Source organism: Dipodomys spectabilis, unplaced genomic scaffold (assembly GCF_019054845.1).
Source record: "Dipodomys spectabilis isolate Male_0828 unplaced genomic scaffold, ASM1905484v1 ptg000076l, whole genome shotgun sequence".
NCBI classification, from domain to species: domain Eukaryota; kingdom Metazoa; phylum Chordata; class Mammalia; order Rodentia; family Heteromyidae; genus Dipodomys; species Dipodomys spectabilis.
The window spans coordinates 9189429-9207556 of NW_024870753.1; the positions used below are offsets into that span (position 1 = coordinate 9189429).

The 18128-nt window shown below is 46.1% G+C and overlaps 1 protein-coding gene across 1 annotated transcript in view; it reads left to right on the top strand.

Annotated features, from left to right (window-relative positions):
• Jhy (junctional cadherin complex regulator) overlaps positions 1 to 9551 on the top strand; it is a 48390-nt gene extending 38839 nt beyond the window's left edge. The window contains exons 7-9 of the mRNA XM_042682817.1: positions 5758 to 5838; positions 6493 to 6621; positions 9083 to 9551. Of these exons, the coding sequence (XP_042538751.1) occupies positions 5758 to 5838; positions 6493 to 6621; positions 9083 to 9280 (408 nt within the window). The 3' untranslated portion in view covers positions 9281 to 9551. The remainder of the gene's footprint in view (positions 1 to 5757; positions 5839 to 6492; positions 6622 to 9082) is intronic.
• The last annotated feature ends 8577 nt before the right edge of the window (positions 9552 to 18128 follow it).

The following is an 18128-nucleotide window of genomic DNA, read 5'->3' on the forward strand; positions in this document are numbered from 1 at the left end:
CATAATAGGAAGATTACTGTTGGTTTATGATTGTTGTTATTACTATTTTATTTTTTACATTGTGGTACTACAACCTTTTAGTCTGGTAATAAGAACCAAAGGAAGGTACACCAAAGTCGATTGTGGGGATTACTCTACTAGAAAGGACTTTGGAAGAGTGAGAAAGTAGATTAGCGGTTGCCTGGAGCTGGGAGCTGGGGGAGGTTGGAGCTTCTATTTACAGGGTGATAAATCGGATCGTGGTAATGTTTACACACTCTGAATATCCAAAAGGACCAAAAGACATTAAATGATACAACCTCAAGTAGGTGAGTTTGACATATGTGAATTATAAATAACTTGGTAATGCAGTAATAATGCTGTCTTTAAAAAGACTCCAGATGGAGAGACCTCCGACAGAATGGGAGGGCTGAGAAGCAGCGCACAATGACGTGAGCCAAACTTGAGCCGGTTCAGATTTTCATCTCCAGTCACCCAGAACAAACTCTGTTAGGAGCTAGGGCTATTCCTGGAGAAATGTGGCTTTGCCGGAAGCAGCTTCTCCCGAGAAGAGCCTTCCGGAGCTGGCCTTCGGGCCGCAAGCTGTCCCTTCACTCTGAGATGCTAGGCCCTTCACTCTGGTTTTTTTCTGTGCTGACCAAGGTGTTTATTTGAGGCAATTGTGAGAACTGTGGCCAGAGACCAATGAGCAATTATTCATGTCTTTTGTGAGTCAGTGGGATGATGAGAAGTTAAGCTGCTTCAGGCTAAGGATGAGATTTCTGGGCGCTGATCATTTCTTTCTCATCATCTTTGGCAAATTGGATTTATGACTTAGATATGAGTAAGGCTTGATTTTTTTTTATCCCCTCCTTTTCATTATTGATTTATGCTGGCAAACAGACTATAATTTGGTGATTGTGAGACAAAAACAAATTTGTTTTTGCAAGTTGTCTGAGTTCACTCATCTATTCAAAATGATTGCAAGTTTTTAAATGTGATGAGAGCCAGTGTGCCCCATCGCCAGGAGAAAGGCTGGCTGAGGACCTTACCTGTCACTTTGTTCTCAGTAGTTGGCACATGAAGAAATCAGCGGAGCAGCTCCCAAATAATGCTTATCCCAGAACATCTTGAGCATTCCACATTTAGAGAAATAGCTAGAAATTGAACTATAACTAGATAATACAACACCGGGCTCTAAGAAAGTCACAATTCTAATATTTGTATTGAAATGAACCCCAAGAATGGACCCAAGAGTTCTCTCTTTTGTAGCTGTTGTTGGTTCTGTTTCCTTTTCTCTCTGCGGGGTTCACTCCTGCGTCTGTCTTTGGGAGGGAGGAGCAGGGCACAGAACTCGAGAAGAAAAGGGTGAAAAGTGAAGCGGTGGCGTTCACCAGACACTGATGAACGTGAACTTCACAACTCACCGGACACTGATGAACGTGAACTTCACAACTCACCAGACACTGATGAACGTGAACTTCACAACTCACCAGACACTGATGAACGTGAACTTCACAACTCACTAGACACTTATGAACGTGAACTTCACAACTCACCGGACACTGCTGAACGTGAACTTCACAACTCACCAGACACTGATGAACGTGAACTTCACAACTCACCAGACACTGATGAACGTGAACTTCACAACTCACCGGACACTGATGAACGTGAACTTCACAACTCACCGGACACTGATGAACGTGAACTTCACAACTCACCGGACACTGATGAACGTGAACTTCACAACTCACCGGACACTGATGAACGTGAACTTCACAACTCACCGGACACTGATGAACGTGAACTTCACAACTCACCGGACACTGATGAACGTGAACTTCACAACTCACCGGACACTGATGAACGTGAACTTCACAACTCACCGGACACTGCTGAACGTGAACTTCACAACTCACCGGACACTGCTGAACGTGAACTTCACAACTCACCGGACACTTATGAACGTGAACTTCACAACTCACCGGACACTGATGAACGTGAACTTCACAACTCACCGGACACTGCTGAACGTGAACTTCACAACTCACCGGACACTGATGAACGTGAACTTCACAACTCACCGGACACTGATGAACGTGAACTTCACAACTCACCGGACACTGATGAACGTGAACTTCACAACTCACCGGACACTGCTGAACGTGAACTTCACAACTCACCGGACACTGCTGAACGTGAACTTCACAACTCACCGGACACTGCTGAACGTGAACTTCACAACTCACCGGACACTTATGAACGTGAACTTCACAACTCACCGGACACTGATGAACGTGAACTTCACAACTCACCGGACACTGCTGAACGTGAACTTCACAACTCACCGGACACTGCTGAACGTGAACTTCACAACTCACCGGACACTGATGAACGTGAACTTCACAACTCACCGGACACTGATGAACGTGAACTTCACAACTCGTGAGTGGAGACGGGAGGGCGGACTGAGCGGGTGAGGGAGGATCACCTGACTCACATGGCTGTAACCCCGCTGTACATCACCTTCATAATAATAAAATAATTGTTTTTCAATCACATTTAAAAAAACATTTAGTTACAAGAGAAGAGGATGTAATGCTAAAATGTTTATTGAAAAAATAAAATAACTTGGATGGATAATTTTTACAAAAGTATGATCAGCCTGACAGAAGAGACCAGAAGCCGCTGCTCTGGTGGCTTTGCTTGGTGGTGACTTCTGGGTTTTTCTTTTAAAAGAGACGTATGGTTTTGAAATGCCCTTCATGGGCACTGTTTTGTCTACCTTAGGGTTATTATTTGTGATTTTAGTCTAAAGGTTGCCTTTAGACCAGATGCCCTGAAGAGTTTTGTTTGTTTGTTTGTTTTTGTTTTTTGGGGGGGGTCTGGTCGTGGGGCCTGAACTCTGGGCCTGGGCGCTGTCCCTCAGCTCTTCAGCTCAAGGCTAGCGCTCTACCACTTGAGCCACAGCACCACTTCCGGCTTTTTTCTTTTTGCTTATGTGGTGCTGAGGAATCGAACCCAGGGCCTCAGGCATGCAAGGCAAGCGCTCTACCACTGAGCCACCTTCCCAGCCCCACCCTGGAGAGTTTTGACCCTAGGTGTTCAGCTTTGTAATGGAGCCAGTTCCATGGACAGAATGGTTCATCCTCATGGTGTGTTATGCCACACCTGTGGCAGCCTCAGCGTGGCCCTTTTGAATGAGGACACTGAGACAGAGGTGTTAGAAGCATTGCCTTCCACAGCAAGAAGCACAGACCAGCAGCGTCAGACATCGGATGGAGCCGCACAGGCGCACGGGTGGCGCTTGGCCAGGCCGGGCCTCCCGCAGCTCCGTGCATCCGTGACCTTCCTTCTCACTCCGCCAGCTGCACCTTGGCTGCTCCTGCTGTATGAGTCCATCTACTTTCCAGACAAGGAAAAAGGGAAAGGGAGAACCCATGCTGGTTGAATGAAGACACACCCTCTGCTCAGCAAACCTTCAGTTACCCCAACCGGGCTGGAGCTCCCGGCCACAAGTCTGGAAGTCCTCCCTCAACAACCCCAGCTTCGGCACCCACAGATTTAACCAACGTGGGTCCAACAATATTCTAAAGATACTACTTCTAAGTCAGGCAGCAGTGGCTCACGCCTGTAACCCTAGCCACTGAGGAGGCTTGAGATCCTGAGGATCATGATTCAAAGCCTCTTATTACCAAAAGAACCAGCAAAAAGCATGGCTCCTGTGGTAGAGCACCAGTCAAGCAAGCAGAAGACTCTGAGTTCTAATCTCAGTACTGCCACAAAAAAATCATTTACTACATCTGTACTGAACATGCACAGACTTTTATTTTTGTTCTTGTCATCATTCCCTGAAGAATCTCAAAAACTATTTCCATAGCATTCCTGTTGGATTAGGTATTCTAAACAACAGGGCGATTTAAGGCATAAAAAGTGATGTGTAATCTATCGCAAATGCAGCTGCAGATTTTATCTTCAGGGTGTCCTGGAACCCTGATGTTCATGGACAACAGGGACACATGATTTTGACTTCTGAGCCTCTACCATGGCAGCCAACCGGAATGACCACTGGGGAATCATCCATGTCCTGTGAGAGGACACACGTGGTCGTGGATGGTACAGTAGGCAGATGTAAGTGCATTCTTAAGCTTGTAAGAGCTTTATTCAAGAGTTACGGTTAATATGCCAAGAATCCCTCTTTCATCTGGACCCCCTTTGCCAACTTCGATGTTAGAAGAGGGCTACGTAGATGGACAGAAGCTCTCAAAATGGGTGAAAACATGGTGGCTTGAGTAGGCTTGGTAGTGCCCACCTGCAGTCACATCTACCGCTAGGCAGAAGCAGGAGCACTGGAAATTCAAGAGTAGCCTGGGCAAAGTTAGGAAAATCCCAGCTCAGAAACGAAATATAACCAACAGGGATGGAGTCATCGCTTATTAGCAAGCTAGAAGACCTGGGTTTATTCCCCAGTACTGAAAACAACAACAACCAATACTGTCTTGACACTAACAGCACTTGACACAAACGGAACACCATACTGGTGTTACTATACTGGGGCTCTTTCTCCACTCCAAGCATGAACTTAGATGCGTGCTAACACGATTACTCTCCTCCTAGCTATTTCCTTGGTATTTGTCTTTTCTCCTTCTCTCGGTAAAGGGGACCACATTAATTAAGACATCGAAAGGTAAAAGGATTTGGTGTCTTCACAATGGGAAATAGTGTGTCTGAACTTAAGTTTTAATGCTGAAAGCTGCCATTTGGAGAGTGTCTTAATCTGGCCTGTGATCAGCAGAGGATTAGGGTTTCTTCCTGTGGACTATTTTGGCTCAAGTGTCATAATCTAATAAACTTCCTCACTATTGCTTGGTAATACCCATACTAATAAATCACACTGACTGAACAAAACCAATTTCTCAGTGGATTTTGTCAAGACTCTTCAATGCTTACTTTCTTTTGAGTATTATGAATGGATTACAGTTGAATTGTTATTTATTTTGCTTTACTTTGCTTGAAGTTACCTTTTTTTTCCCCTCCCCAACAATCAAGAGCAAAATTTTTTGTGCCTGTACTGGAAATGGAACTAGAACTTAAGACCTTTATTGTTGCTCATCTGGTGCTCTACTTCTGGCTTTTTATTGGTTAATTAGAGATAAGAGTCTCACAGACTTTTCTACCTGGGCTAGCTTCAAACCATGATCCTCAAATCACAGCCTCTCGAGTAGCAAGGATTACAGGCATGAGCTACTAGCACCCCGCCAAGAGCAAAATTTTAAAGTTACTATCTTCTGATTCTTTTCTGTTTTGTGATGTCTCTAAAAGGCACCATTATACCTCGCTGGACCTTTTGGAACACTGTGCTCAGATTGCCTCTTTAAAAGAAGTCATTTCATTTAGCAAACTTCACAAAGTTGACCCTCATAGCCCACAGCATGGACAATGTGGCAAGGTATATGTTATCGTGGAAGTGTGCATAGCAACACAGCACATTGTTAGCTTGAAAGTTTTAATTTGCAACTTTCAGAATTTCCATTTCTCTTATTACGGAAGTGGAGAAGTCAGAACGTGTTAGCTAACTACTCACACACACACACACACACACACACACAAACAGATCGACCACTATCAATATTACCACTGAACTGGAAGAATGGCCAGTCAGGAAATGCAGCCCCCAGGCTTCCCTTCCTCTTTCTCTGCCTGTGCTGGCCGCGTGTGACTACCTGTGGGCTCACAGGGCCCTGAGCGACGACGTTTCTCTGCTTGTTCCTTCAGAGTTCTAAGCTGAAAGGCTATCAGAAAAGGGACGTGACACTGGGAGGCCTGGGACCCGACCTGGAGTCCGTCAGAGACAAAGTGAGTGAAATGCACATGGTGTTTTCATGCCTGACTCGGCCCATCTGTCCTGTAGCGACACTGAACCAAGATGGTCCTCAGCGTCAAGCTCCCTGTCACTGTCTTCCCTGAACAGACCCTAAGTGATTCCTCCTGCAAAGGAATCATGCCTAGCCAGTATTCTTTCATGCACGCACCTTTCCGTTACACGTGAGGGCCTGCAGTGGACAGTCGGCACACGCAGGTGGCCTCGGATGCGTGGGTTCGTGTGGTCTGGGTCTCTCCTGATAGTGTTCTTAGTGGGTCCGAAGTAGCCACAGAACGGACCTTTCCAGAGCAAGTTCCCCAGCCCCTGAGCGGGGCAGCCTCTTCCTCGCTCTGCTCGAGCGGAAGGAGACCCCCCTTTAATGTGCTCTCACTGCAGCTGCCTCAGGCATACAGACTGTGCAAGCAAACGTGGAAATAAATTGAGTAAAAGGGAGGTGAATGGGATTTAGTTTCGGTTCAGGGGACACGGCGCACACCCCGGGGTGCAGCCCTCAGCGCAGGGGACGGCGGCCAGGCCGCCGCTGTCACCTCACTCCTGGCCAGGCCACTATCCTGAGCCGCTGAAGTAGCGTGCAGAGAGAGCCGAGCAGGACCCGTGACTCCTCATAGCTGTGTTTCCCTGAACAGATGCAGAAGTTGGTGCAGCAGAAGGAGTATGCGAGGCAAGTGAAGGAGTACAACATGAAGACATTCCCTGCTCCGTCCAAACCGCAGACCGCGAAGACGGAAAACAAGCCCACTCCCCCCCGGCACAAGGTCAGAAGGTCTCATCAGTCAGTGCGAGCCGGAGGTGGCCGTCACCTCTTACCCCACGTATTTGGAAGGCAGGAGATATTTCAGTAACTGCCACGTCTGTGCTCACTATCACCAGATGGTGAGGGAATTGCCCCCCCACACACACACACTGTTCTGCAAAGTTAATTTGCTTGTTTTCCCCAAGTTCATTATCACATCTTTTCTTCCAAGTACAGAATTGTAGGAAATCACAGATAAAAGCAACAGCGTGATTTCTTAGAAGAAACTAGCGATCCTGATTGACTACCCATTCCATTCCCTGTCATTCACTAAGTCTCAAGGAAATTAATGTCTCCTTGCTGTTCCGCTCACGTTCATCCCCCTCCCCCGCAGAGCTCGCGGCATAAAGGTTTCTCTAGTGAAGCTAAGATTTCAAGAAATACAGAATGTTCTTCCTCTCAGATGTCATCTACCCTACCCGGGGAGGTGAAGGAAACATGTCCTGTGGAGACAGGGCTCTGCCACAGTCTGACCAAACCACGGTGGGCACGGGAGTCTCTCCGTCAGGATGAGCGGCGCTGGGGTCCGCATCCCCCCTCGCAGCCACGCACATCTTCTTCCTCAGACCTGAAGACCTCAGTCCTCCCCCTGAGTTTCCATCCGTCACTTTTCCTTTTTCCCTCTATTCCATTATATTTTCGGAAGAACATCAAGGCAACAAGTACACCATTAGAAATTACTATACAGGGCTGGGAAGGTGGCTCAGTGGCAGAGCGTTTGCCTTGAATGCATGAGGCCCTGGGTTCGATTCCTCAGCACCATGTAAACAGAAAAGGCCAGAAGTGGCGCTGTGGATCAAGTGGTAGAGTGCTAGCCTTGAGCTGAAGAGCTGAGGGACAGCGCCCAGGCCCAGAGTTCAGGCCCCATGACTGACCAAAAAAAAAAAAAAAAAATTACTATACATTTCATCTATGCACTAAAAAGTTTGGACTCTTTCCCTATGTTTTAGACTTTTTTTTCTATCTATTTATTCTATTTACTCTCTATTTACTATCTAGTCCTTCTTCAGCTATAGACAAATGCTTATTAAAATATAAAACTCAGCTGGGCATCGGTAGCTCACACCTGTGATCCTAGCTACTCAGGAGGCTGAGATCTGAGGATCGCAGTTCAAAGCCAGGCCAACAGAAAAGTCCCCATGAGACTTATCTCCAGTTAACCACTCAAAAAACCAGGAGTGGCACTGTGGCTCAAGTGGTAGAGTGCTAGCCTTGAGCACAGAGAGGCTCAGGGACAGTGCCCAGGCCCCCCGAGTTCAACTGCCAAAATATTATATATATGTATATAATAAATATATGTATCTATAAATCTCACATAAAGGCAGATTAGACATCATATGTAGTGGTCCCGTTTGCATGCATACACATTGTTGAGAGCCAGAGTCTCAGGAACAGGAGGTGAGCGCTGTCCAGCCCGGCTGGTCTTGTTCTGTCATGAATGAGACATCCCTCAAAAACAGACTGAATTTTTTTCAGCATTTAGGTTTCTTCTTTTTTTGTTCTACTCTTCTTTTTTAAAAAAATAAGTTTTCTATTGTGAAAATACTGTATAGAAGGGTTACAGTTACATGATAAAGCTAATGAGTACATTTCTTTTTTTGGGGGGGGTCCAGTTGTGGGGCCTGAACTCTGGGCCTGGGCACTGTCCCTCAGCTGTTCAGCTCAAGGCTAGCGCTCTACCACTTGAGCCACAGTGCCACTTCCGGCTTTTTTCTTTTTTTTTTGCTTATCTGGTGCTGAGGAATCGAACCCAGGGCCTCATGCATGCAAGGCAAGCGCTCTACCACTGAGCCACCTTCCCAGCCCCCATGAGTACATTTCTTATCCAGCATTGTTGCCTCCTGCTTTGTTTTTCCCCTACCATCCCATCCCTCCCACCTCCTCAACTACACCCCCCACCCCCACCCCCAGCATTTAGGTTTCTATAGATAGACTAAAGAAGAAAAAACAAATCAACTTCTTTTTCTGGAGTTCTAAGAGCTTGGGAACAATAAAACACAAGGTTCACCCATTGCAGTGATGTCTTCCATCTCCAGCTATCCCAAGTCCTCTTTGGGTAAAAAAGTCTGTTGATAGCTCATCAGAACAAGTGTGGCTTTAATAAGACTGTCAAAAACTAAGTAAATACGTAAGAAATCTACTTCCTAACAATGAAGGAAATTCAGTCTTAAGAAGAAGATATCCAAAGGGTCTATCTATCATTCTGACTCCTTTTTCTCCACAATGTATTGTCTAGTGGCTAATCAATTCTGTTCAAACTGTGCACTGTATCTCACTATTTGCATTTTCCATTTGACTTGTTTCCACCCTCATCCCAGCACCATCTCCATTTATATTCTAAACATTTCCTAAGACCAGCTTTAGCTTGAGGAATCCAAGACTTGGTTGCCATTTTCAATGAAAGTTTCTCTGTATGCTTCTAGGCTCTGGAATATGCAAAGACCATCCCCAAACCCAAACCTCCAAATCTGACAGACCAGGGAAGCAAGAAAAAGACAAAAGCAACCCATGGCGAGAAAGAAGAAGGTCTCCCTGAAATCTCACTGCTGGAGATCCTGCAGAGCAGGCATGAGAGAGAAAAGCAGGCCGTGGCTGCCTTCAAAGTCCTCCACATTGTCTAGACACCATTTGGTGGGAACCAAAGGCGCTCTGAGCCCCGACATGGAGAGAAGTGCCAGCCACGCCCCCTGCGGTGAGAGTGGCCATCCGGTCCTGTCCTGTCCTCCACCCAGCCGCAGCCCTGCGTGCTTTGTGTAGGATTTCATACTGGGGTCTGGTCAGAGAATGGTACCATGCTTTATTTCCTGGGGAAAGAGCGTTTTTATTTATTTTTCAGGCCAGTTAAAATTTGGGCTGATAACCAGAAAATAAAGCCATTGATTTTATACTGGATCTGTCAATGTCTTAAATTATCTCCACCCTTTCTTAGTCCCTGAAAAATAAATTTACCTACTTGTGTCCCTTTCCTACATCCCTGCTAAACACTTCTATTTCCCTTAAGATGATCTCATCTGGGACCAACCACCAGTGAATTCTGAGATAACATTTCAAAATTATTACTTGAATCTCCAAGTTCAGCAAGAAACATATATGTACAATTGAAAGAAATGAAAATGCATCTAGATGTCCCTTCTGAAATGGAACACATCAAATGTTGCTCTATTAGAGCATCAAGACATTTGTTACGCATCCTCCAACACACCAAGAAACTCTCACCACAGACAGCCGTGAGAGAGACACCTCTACAAAGCCTCACGCCAGTGTGTGCCGACTGGCGTCTCCCATCACCACCAACAGCCTAACACAAGCAAAACGTTACATAAGCTAAGTCTATATCATGGTGTATTACTACGTTTAAATATGAATCAAATTTTTTCTCATTACCTTTAGAAATATTATTACAACTCCCAGTCTTCATTACCAGAAGACTTCCTTCTATGGGCGTATCCAGAAATGGTTCATTTTAACAACCATTTGTGGCATACCTGCTTCTCTTTGTACATGAGGCAGGAGAACTTGCTTTGGAAACTCACTTCTGTGTTGTGTACCTTCATCGTGAGGTGATAGAAAGCTCCCTGCTCCTAACTTTGTCTGAAAATTAGAAGCCGTGAGAACTGGTGGTCCGGGAACTGTTTGGTCATTTGTCTGTGGAATGAGGATGTTCTTATTTCTCTGGGCTGGTAAGGAACATGGGAATTATTGTGGATTTCACCATGGGACCTACATTTCTACTGTTTAATTTTTGGAAGTATGTGTGGCCATGTGCCTGACACATGCCTGTACACACTGATAAAGTTGAACTTGACATAGGAAGAAGAATGTTCAGCAATAAAACATTTTTTTACAGGATATTTAGAAAAACTTGCCATCACAAGCCTTTTGGCAAGCCTGTACCAGGTTAATCTTCCCAGCTCTGTGACACGTAGTACCTTCAAAGCCCAGCACTCAGCTGAAGCAGTTGAAGTGAGCTGATGTCCCACAACTCTTCGCAGAACCCTTCCCCAAAGCCACACCCAGACATGAAATCCTAAGCATCCACATTCCTTATACAGTGCCAGGTAGTATCTAAAAGGACTTTAGCTAAAGAAAGACAAGACATTTACTAGTTGAGAAGCCTGTGGTTTATAGGCTGACACCTGGATACGTACAGTTGGTAGCCAGCCCAGATAGAAAAGTCCAAGAGACTCCATTTCCAATTAACCAGCAAAATGCTAGACTAGAGGCATGGCCCAAGTGGTAGAGCACCATCTATGAGCAAGAAAATTGAGCAAGCACAAGTGCCATAAGTTGAAGCCTACATATTGGCATATGCTTGCATGTGTGCATGCATCTGCACACATACACACACACACACACACACAAATTGCTCTAACTTAGGGATTGAAATTGAAGAATGAATCAAAATGGCCCTTTGTGAGGCACCAAGACATTTTACAATAGAATGATCTTTTTCTTTTTTCTTTCTTTTTTCTTTTTTTTTTTTTTGCCAGTCCTGGGGCTTTGAACTCAGGGCCTGGGCGCTGTCCCTGAGCTGCTTTTGCTCAAGGTTAGCACTCTACCACTTGAGCCACACAGTGCCACTTCTGGCTTTTTCTGTTTATGTGGTACTGAGGAATTGAACCCAGGGCCTCATGCATGCTAGGCAAGCACTCTACCACTAAGCCACCTTTCCAGCCCCAATACAATGATCTTGAATAATGTCACAAGCTACCATATATATCCTCAAGATCAGGATATTCTGCATAGCAAATGGAAAATACTTTTTTGCTTCTTTAAATTGTACTTAATGACAACAACATGGATCTGTTACAAACCCAGCTTTATGACATTTCTGTTTGAGATACTCAGCAAAGTATGATGAGGAAAGGCTTGCCTCTGGCCCAATGTTATCTAAGCCATTGAAAGCCATAGGATAAAGTCCACCTAATCTCTATGAGTTGGTACAAATAAAGGTCCTTTAAGCCATGTATGCTCTCTTATTACCGTCTCCTTTTACAGTGATGTTTCTATCTTGAGTTTTCAACAAGAGCATCCTCTTAAAAGGAGCTTTTATTTCCCTTTTTTACAAGTAGCTGAATTTAATGACAGCTGTCTTCTTGATTTTGTTTTCTATAGTAAGGAGTCTCTTGGGAGTTATCCAGAAACCAAGTCAAGCAAAGACAATATTGAGGAACAAAATAAAAGGTAAGCCTAGCAAAGGCAGAGATGCCTAATGGTTCCAATTGGGGCCTTATTATTGGTTAATGAATCATTGTCAAAACATCACGGCAAGCACGAGCGTGCCCAGTCCAGTCTATAGTGAGAAAATGACTCTTCATCCCAACAGTTATTAACTGGGAGTTGTTTGAAAACACGTCCAGTAATTATAACAACACTGTAGCTAATTGAGAACTTGGAGTTGATAGCAAATGGCTTACAATAGCAGACTACATCAACTCAGGAGGGGATTCTTTTCTAATTACTTATTGAAAAATAGCAGAAAAATGAAATTGAATTTGAGTGATAGTCTTCAGGTATCAAGACAAGTATAGCTAGTATAAAATATCTTGGAGAGATTTAGCATATATTTTTTTACCTTATTAGAAGTGACATTTGACAATAAAAAGGTTTTAAGGAAACACCAAGGTTACTCTCCAAAGTACCTTTTTTTTTTTTTTAATACTGGTCCTGGAGCTTGAACTCAGGTCCTGGGCACTGTCCTTGAGCCTCTCTGTGCTCAAGGCTAGCGCTTATCCTGGAGCCACAGCACCACTTCCAGCTTTTTCTGTGTATGCAGTACTGAGGAATTGAACCCAGGGCTTCATGCATGCTAGGAAAGCACTCTACCCCGAAGCCACATTCCCAGCCCCAAATGTCTCAATTTCTTAAGCGAATAGCTGGCCAATGGGAAACCAAAGGCTTTTGATGCCAAACTTTCCTTCTTTCCCTCACTTACTCACTCCCCGGTTTGAAAGGATCCCATTGTTCATGTTCAGTTATGTAATGTTGGCTCAGTAATATAAGTAGAGAGTTGGTAGGCCTTCCTAAAATGTTATAAAGGCAATACAGTGCAAAATGCAATACGAAGCGAAATGAGTAGTGTTTTCCCCAGACCTCTTTCTTTGGCCATACGGAGGCTCTATGGAGAGCGTGGAAGGGTGAGAGAAGTTGGTGGACAGGTTCATCTCCCCTGCCGCCTCTCCGTAGCTGCTTCATCTCCCCCTGGCAAACCTGAGCAATAGAAGCAATTAATTTTCAATAAGCTTGAATAAATGGTCCTCTGCTATTAAATAACGGGTTGTGAGGATCAGAGCCATGTGTGGGAGTCTCAAAGACCTGGAAATTTCTGATAAGATTTCATCATGCCTTCTATTAAAGTGGCGAATCACAGAGCAGCCTGATCCTCAGGCACCCTTGGTCACCCGGCTCCAGACTTCCACAACAGGTGTTTCAAGAACTCGCTGTACCTAGGGTACAGACGGGATAGTCAGGAAAACCACTGCCAGAAAATTAAAGTGCAGAATATAATTATTAGTCCTTCGGAAAGCTGTCCACACAGAAAACCACCGTGGAAAAAACCAGTAGAGGTCTCTAGATAGTACATAATAATAAATCTTTGGGACCTTAAATGTACTTTCTCTCTTGACGGTCAGCTCACCTCCCAGCTGAATCTTACACCATATTTTCCAGCAACCATACATTTATCAAAACTAATATCAGGAAGCCCGTCCATTCCTCCTCCTACCCCACCACGCCGGGGCCCCGGCAGCGAGGCCTGCCCCATCTCCCCTGAATCCACACAATAGTGACACTTTGAAGTCGGACAGATGAGGTCCCTAAATTTGTTGCCTCTGCTTAAAATTGATCATCCTTGTGTTACAAACCTCGAGCACCTATTTTGAATAAAAGCTTTAGATGAATATCAAAGAATTATTTAGCCACATCTAATATTTTAATTAGATTATAGTCTCAATTTAACCCATTAAGTCTCCTTTGATGATCCTGTACTTAGTGGTTAGCCTCAGATGCACGAGGTAATGAATACGGGACCTTTTGATTTAATGAGAATTTCGGCTCTTCCAGCCTGCACCTCTTTGTGTACCTTTTATTTTGCTGGCATAGAATCCTGTTAATTGAAGGGGTCTCTCACCGTCACGCATTAAGGAGTATAAATTAGCATCCCTATTCTAATTGGAAAATGCAAGCAGACGGTTCTGCTTTGATGTGAGGATTGAGCTGAGGAAGGCAGCAGCCCCCTGAAAATGAGCTGATGGCCTTGTTATGGGGCAAAATACAACTGTGTCCATGTGTCACAAAACACTTAATGTCTTAATTGGTCACCTTCCAGTTCTGCCCTTCCTGCTTGCGTCCTGTCTCTGCCAGCCGGTCCATAATGTGCGTATGTAAATGTCGGGGGGGCACAGTGCAGGGGCGTTGGCTGCTTGTCTGTTTTTCCTTTCTCTGTTTCTCCCCTCGCCTCCATCAGGTGCCCAGGTTTTAAATTCATCTGAGTCCAAGGAAAATGAAATGTAGCTACCCCTCAGAATCAAAGAGGGGGGTGGGTTCCAGACCACCCACATATGTGCACCCCGATCCATAGCTACGCAAGTCCTTCCCGCGCATGGCCAAGTACTCGTGTACAGCCACTGTGCCGCCTCTAGATCACTATAATACCAACCGAAAGGTGAATGCTCTGGGAATAGTTGCTACATTGTGTTGTTTAGAGAACAATGGCAAGAAAATAAGGCATGCGTAGTACAGAAGCACTGCGTGTGTTCGTTTGCTTCCCATTATTTTCAGTAGGCAGTTAGTTGAATTCGTAGATACAAAACACTTGCCTGCTCTGGCCAATAGAGAGCCAGTGATAACCTCGGTTCCCTCACCTGGAAATTCTTGTTGAGGGCCCCGTGCAGATAAAGATGCTTAAAGACCAAACCTGACCACCCACGCCCTCGACCCAAGAGCTCCACTGGGTGCTGGACCTGTTCCGTGGCCCTCTCCTCTGCTGGAGGAAGGGGGGAACGCACCTCGTGGAGCCAGCGAGGTCTCTCTGCTGTGTTCTTTGGGTCTCATATGTACTCTTTCCCTGGGGGCAAATTCATCTTCCAAACCAATCTTGCACTTTATTTTTGCCACTCAGACAGTTATCAAACTCACTCTGCAAAGGAGGTGTAGCTGACCTCCCACTGGCCTGCCCACCGCACCTCTCCACTTCCCCTTTTAATCTGTTCTGATGATAATTAGTTCTACTGAACTCAACAGCTTCCGTTTCATAAAAGTAAATGTGACACTAACTCAACACCTCCATTGTTCACTATAAATGTCAGCTTAAATTAGGAGCTCTGCTCTTCTCACACTTGGCTGTCAGGTTGCTGGGACTTGTTGGACAAGCAGGAGTTTGGAAAAGCAGGGAGGAGGAAGAGCGACAAGGAGGAGGAAGGGCCATGGCAGGCTGTGGCTGATCAAGGCCCGCCGTGTGCACACAGGGCACCGCAAAACGTGACCGCTGTATGCAACCAACGGCTGCTAGCTAAAAGACCAGAGACAGAGAGATGGAGACAGAGAGTCTGGAAATTTCTGAGGAATTTGGCCAGCCTAACATAGAAGACTTAAAAATCCTGACTTCAGGGGGCTGGAAAGGTGGCTCAGTGGTAGAGCGCTTGCCTTGCATGCCTGAGGCCCTGGGTTCGATTCCTCAGCACCTCATAAACAAAAAGAAAAAAGCCGGAAGTGGTGCTGTGGCTCAAGTGGTAGAGCGCTAGCCTTGAGCTGAAGAGCTGAGGGACAGCACCCAGGCCCAGAGTTCAGGCCCCACGACCGGACCCAAAAATAAAAAATAAAAATAAATAAAAATTCTGACTTCAGAATTTATTAAGTTCTTCAGCCATGGTATCCCACAGTAAAGCTTACAGTTAGCAGACTTCTAGTTCCCTGCAAGACTTTTTTTTTTCATTTCTCAGTTAAACATAACCAGACAATTGGAATTTCCAAACAGCTGAGCAAATTAAACAAGATGACTTTAAAAAGAAGAAGGAAACTGAAGAGTTCCTGGGAATTCGAATTATAATCAAGAAAAATTAAAATCTCAAAAATAAGTTCTGAAACTAACAAAGGAATTGTCATAGAAACAAGCAAAACAAAAAGGATAAAGAATAGGAAAAATGAGAAGTTTAAAGAATAGACCTAGTAGGCTAAAAAAAATCCAAGGAATAGTAGTCTCACAATGCACACAGAGGAAGGCTCATCAAGGAACTAATTCAAGAAAATTGACTACAAGTGGGGGAAAAATGAGTTTTCCAACTAAAAGGCCTATTGAGTATCCAGAACAACAGGCAAAAGTGGACCTAAAGCAGGGCACATAATTGTACATTTTCAGTACACTGGCTACAAAAAAAAAAAGCATTCTACTAGCTGCCAAAAAGGATAAGTAAATGCATAAATAAAATAGCACACAACAATCATGAATCAAAGTAGGTTGAGACTTCCCAGTTGAAATTGGAAGCTAAAAATGGAGTGGAACATTCAAAATTATTCATAAATGATTTCCAATTTAGAATTCTATACTTAGCCAATAAAGCATGAGATTAGAATAAAGATTTGCTTGAGCAAAGGGTGATCACATGACATCTTCAAGCATCAATGCTCAGAAAGCACAACCAACTGTGAGCCCCTGGACAGGAGGAAGAAACTGAGCTGGCCGTGGAGCTTAGTGGCAGAGCTTCTGCACAAAGACCTGGGTTTGATCCCTGGTATTACACGTGTGTGTGTGTGCGCACACATGCACACGTGCACACGTACACACACACACACACATGCATGGGGGGGGGGGAATACAGGGAAGAATAAAATAAAATAAAAGGAATCCCGGGGATGGCAGCAATGCACTGACAGGAAATCCAGAGTGTGGAGCAGATCAGGAACATGTTCCAGATCCTCTTTTATTCTGGGCTTATCAATCCTTCCTCAGCACAAAAGATAAGGAAGCCACATAAAGAAACACTTCTTCTGAGACATGAGGATGAGATGAAGCCCACACATCACCTTGTAGTTAACCTGTGATACCAGCTGCAGTCCCATGATGCTCGGGGTGAGGATGCTCTGGTCCATGCTGCAGGTCACCTGATGCCTGGGGGTAAGGGTGTTCTGACCCTCGCTGCAGGTCCCATGATGCTCAGGGCAAGGATGCTCTGGTCCACACTGCAGGTCCCATGATGCTCAGGGTGAGGATGGTCTGGTCACGCTGCAGGTCCCATGATGCTCAGGGCGAGGATGCTCTGGTCCACACTGCAGGTCCCATGATGCTCAGGGTGAGGATGGTCTGGTCACACTGCAGGTCCCATGATGCTCAGGGCGAGGATGCTCTGGTCCACACTGCAGGTCCCATGATGCTCAGGGCGAGGATGCTCTGGTCCACACTGCAGGTCCCATGATGCTCAGGGCGAGGATGCTCTGACCCTCGCTGCAGGTCCCATGATGCTCAGGGTGAGGATGCTGTTCTGACCCTCGCTGCAGGTCCCATGATGCTCAGGGCGAGGATGCTCTGGTCCACACTGCAGGTCCCATGATGCTCAGGGCGAGGATGCTCTGGTCCACACTGCAGGTCCCATGATGCTCAGGGCGAGGATGCTCTGACCCTCGCTGCAGGTCCCATGATGCTCAGGGTGAGGATGCTCTGACCCTCGCAGCAGGTCCCATGATGCTCAGGGTGAGGATGCTCTGGTCCTCGCTGCAGGTCCCATGATGCTCAAGGTGAGGATGCTCTGGTCCACACTGCAGGTCCCATGATGCTCAGGGTGAGGATGCTCTGGTCACGCTGCAGGTCCCATGATGCTCAGGGCGAGGATGCTCTGGTCCATGCTGCAGGTCCCATGATGCTCAGGGTGAGGATGCTCTGGTCCACACTGCAGGTCCCATGATGCTCAGGGTGAGGATGCTCTGACCCTCACTGAAGGTCCCATGATGCTCAGGGTGAGGATGCTGTTCTGACCCTCGCTGCAGGTCCCATGATGCTCAGGGTGAGGATGCTGTTCTGACCCTCGCTGCAGGTCCCATGATGCTCAGGGCGAGGATGCTCTGGTCCACGCTGCAGGTCCCATGATGCTCAGGGCGAGGATGCTCTGGTCCACACTGCAGGTCCCATGATGCTCAGGGCGAGGATGCTCTGGTCCACACTGCAGGTCCCATGATGCTCAGGGTGAGGATGCTGTTCTGACCCTCGCTGCAGGTCCCATGATGCTCAGGGCGAGGATGCTCTGACCCTCGCTGCAGGTCCCATGATGCTCAGGGCGAGGATGCTCTGACCCTCGCTGCAGGTCCCATGATGCTCAGGGTGAGGATGCTCTGGTCACGCTGCAGGTCCCATGATGCTCAGGGTGAGGATGCTGTTCTGACCCTCGCTGCAGGTCCCATGATGCTCAGGGTGAGGATGCTGTTCTGACCCTCGCTGCAGGTCCCATGATGCTCAGGGCGAGGATGCTCTGGTCCACGCTG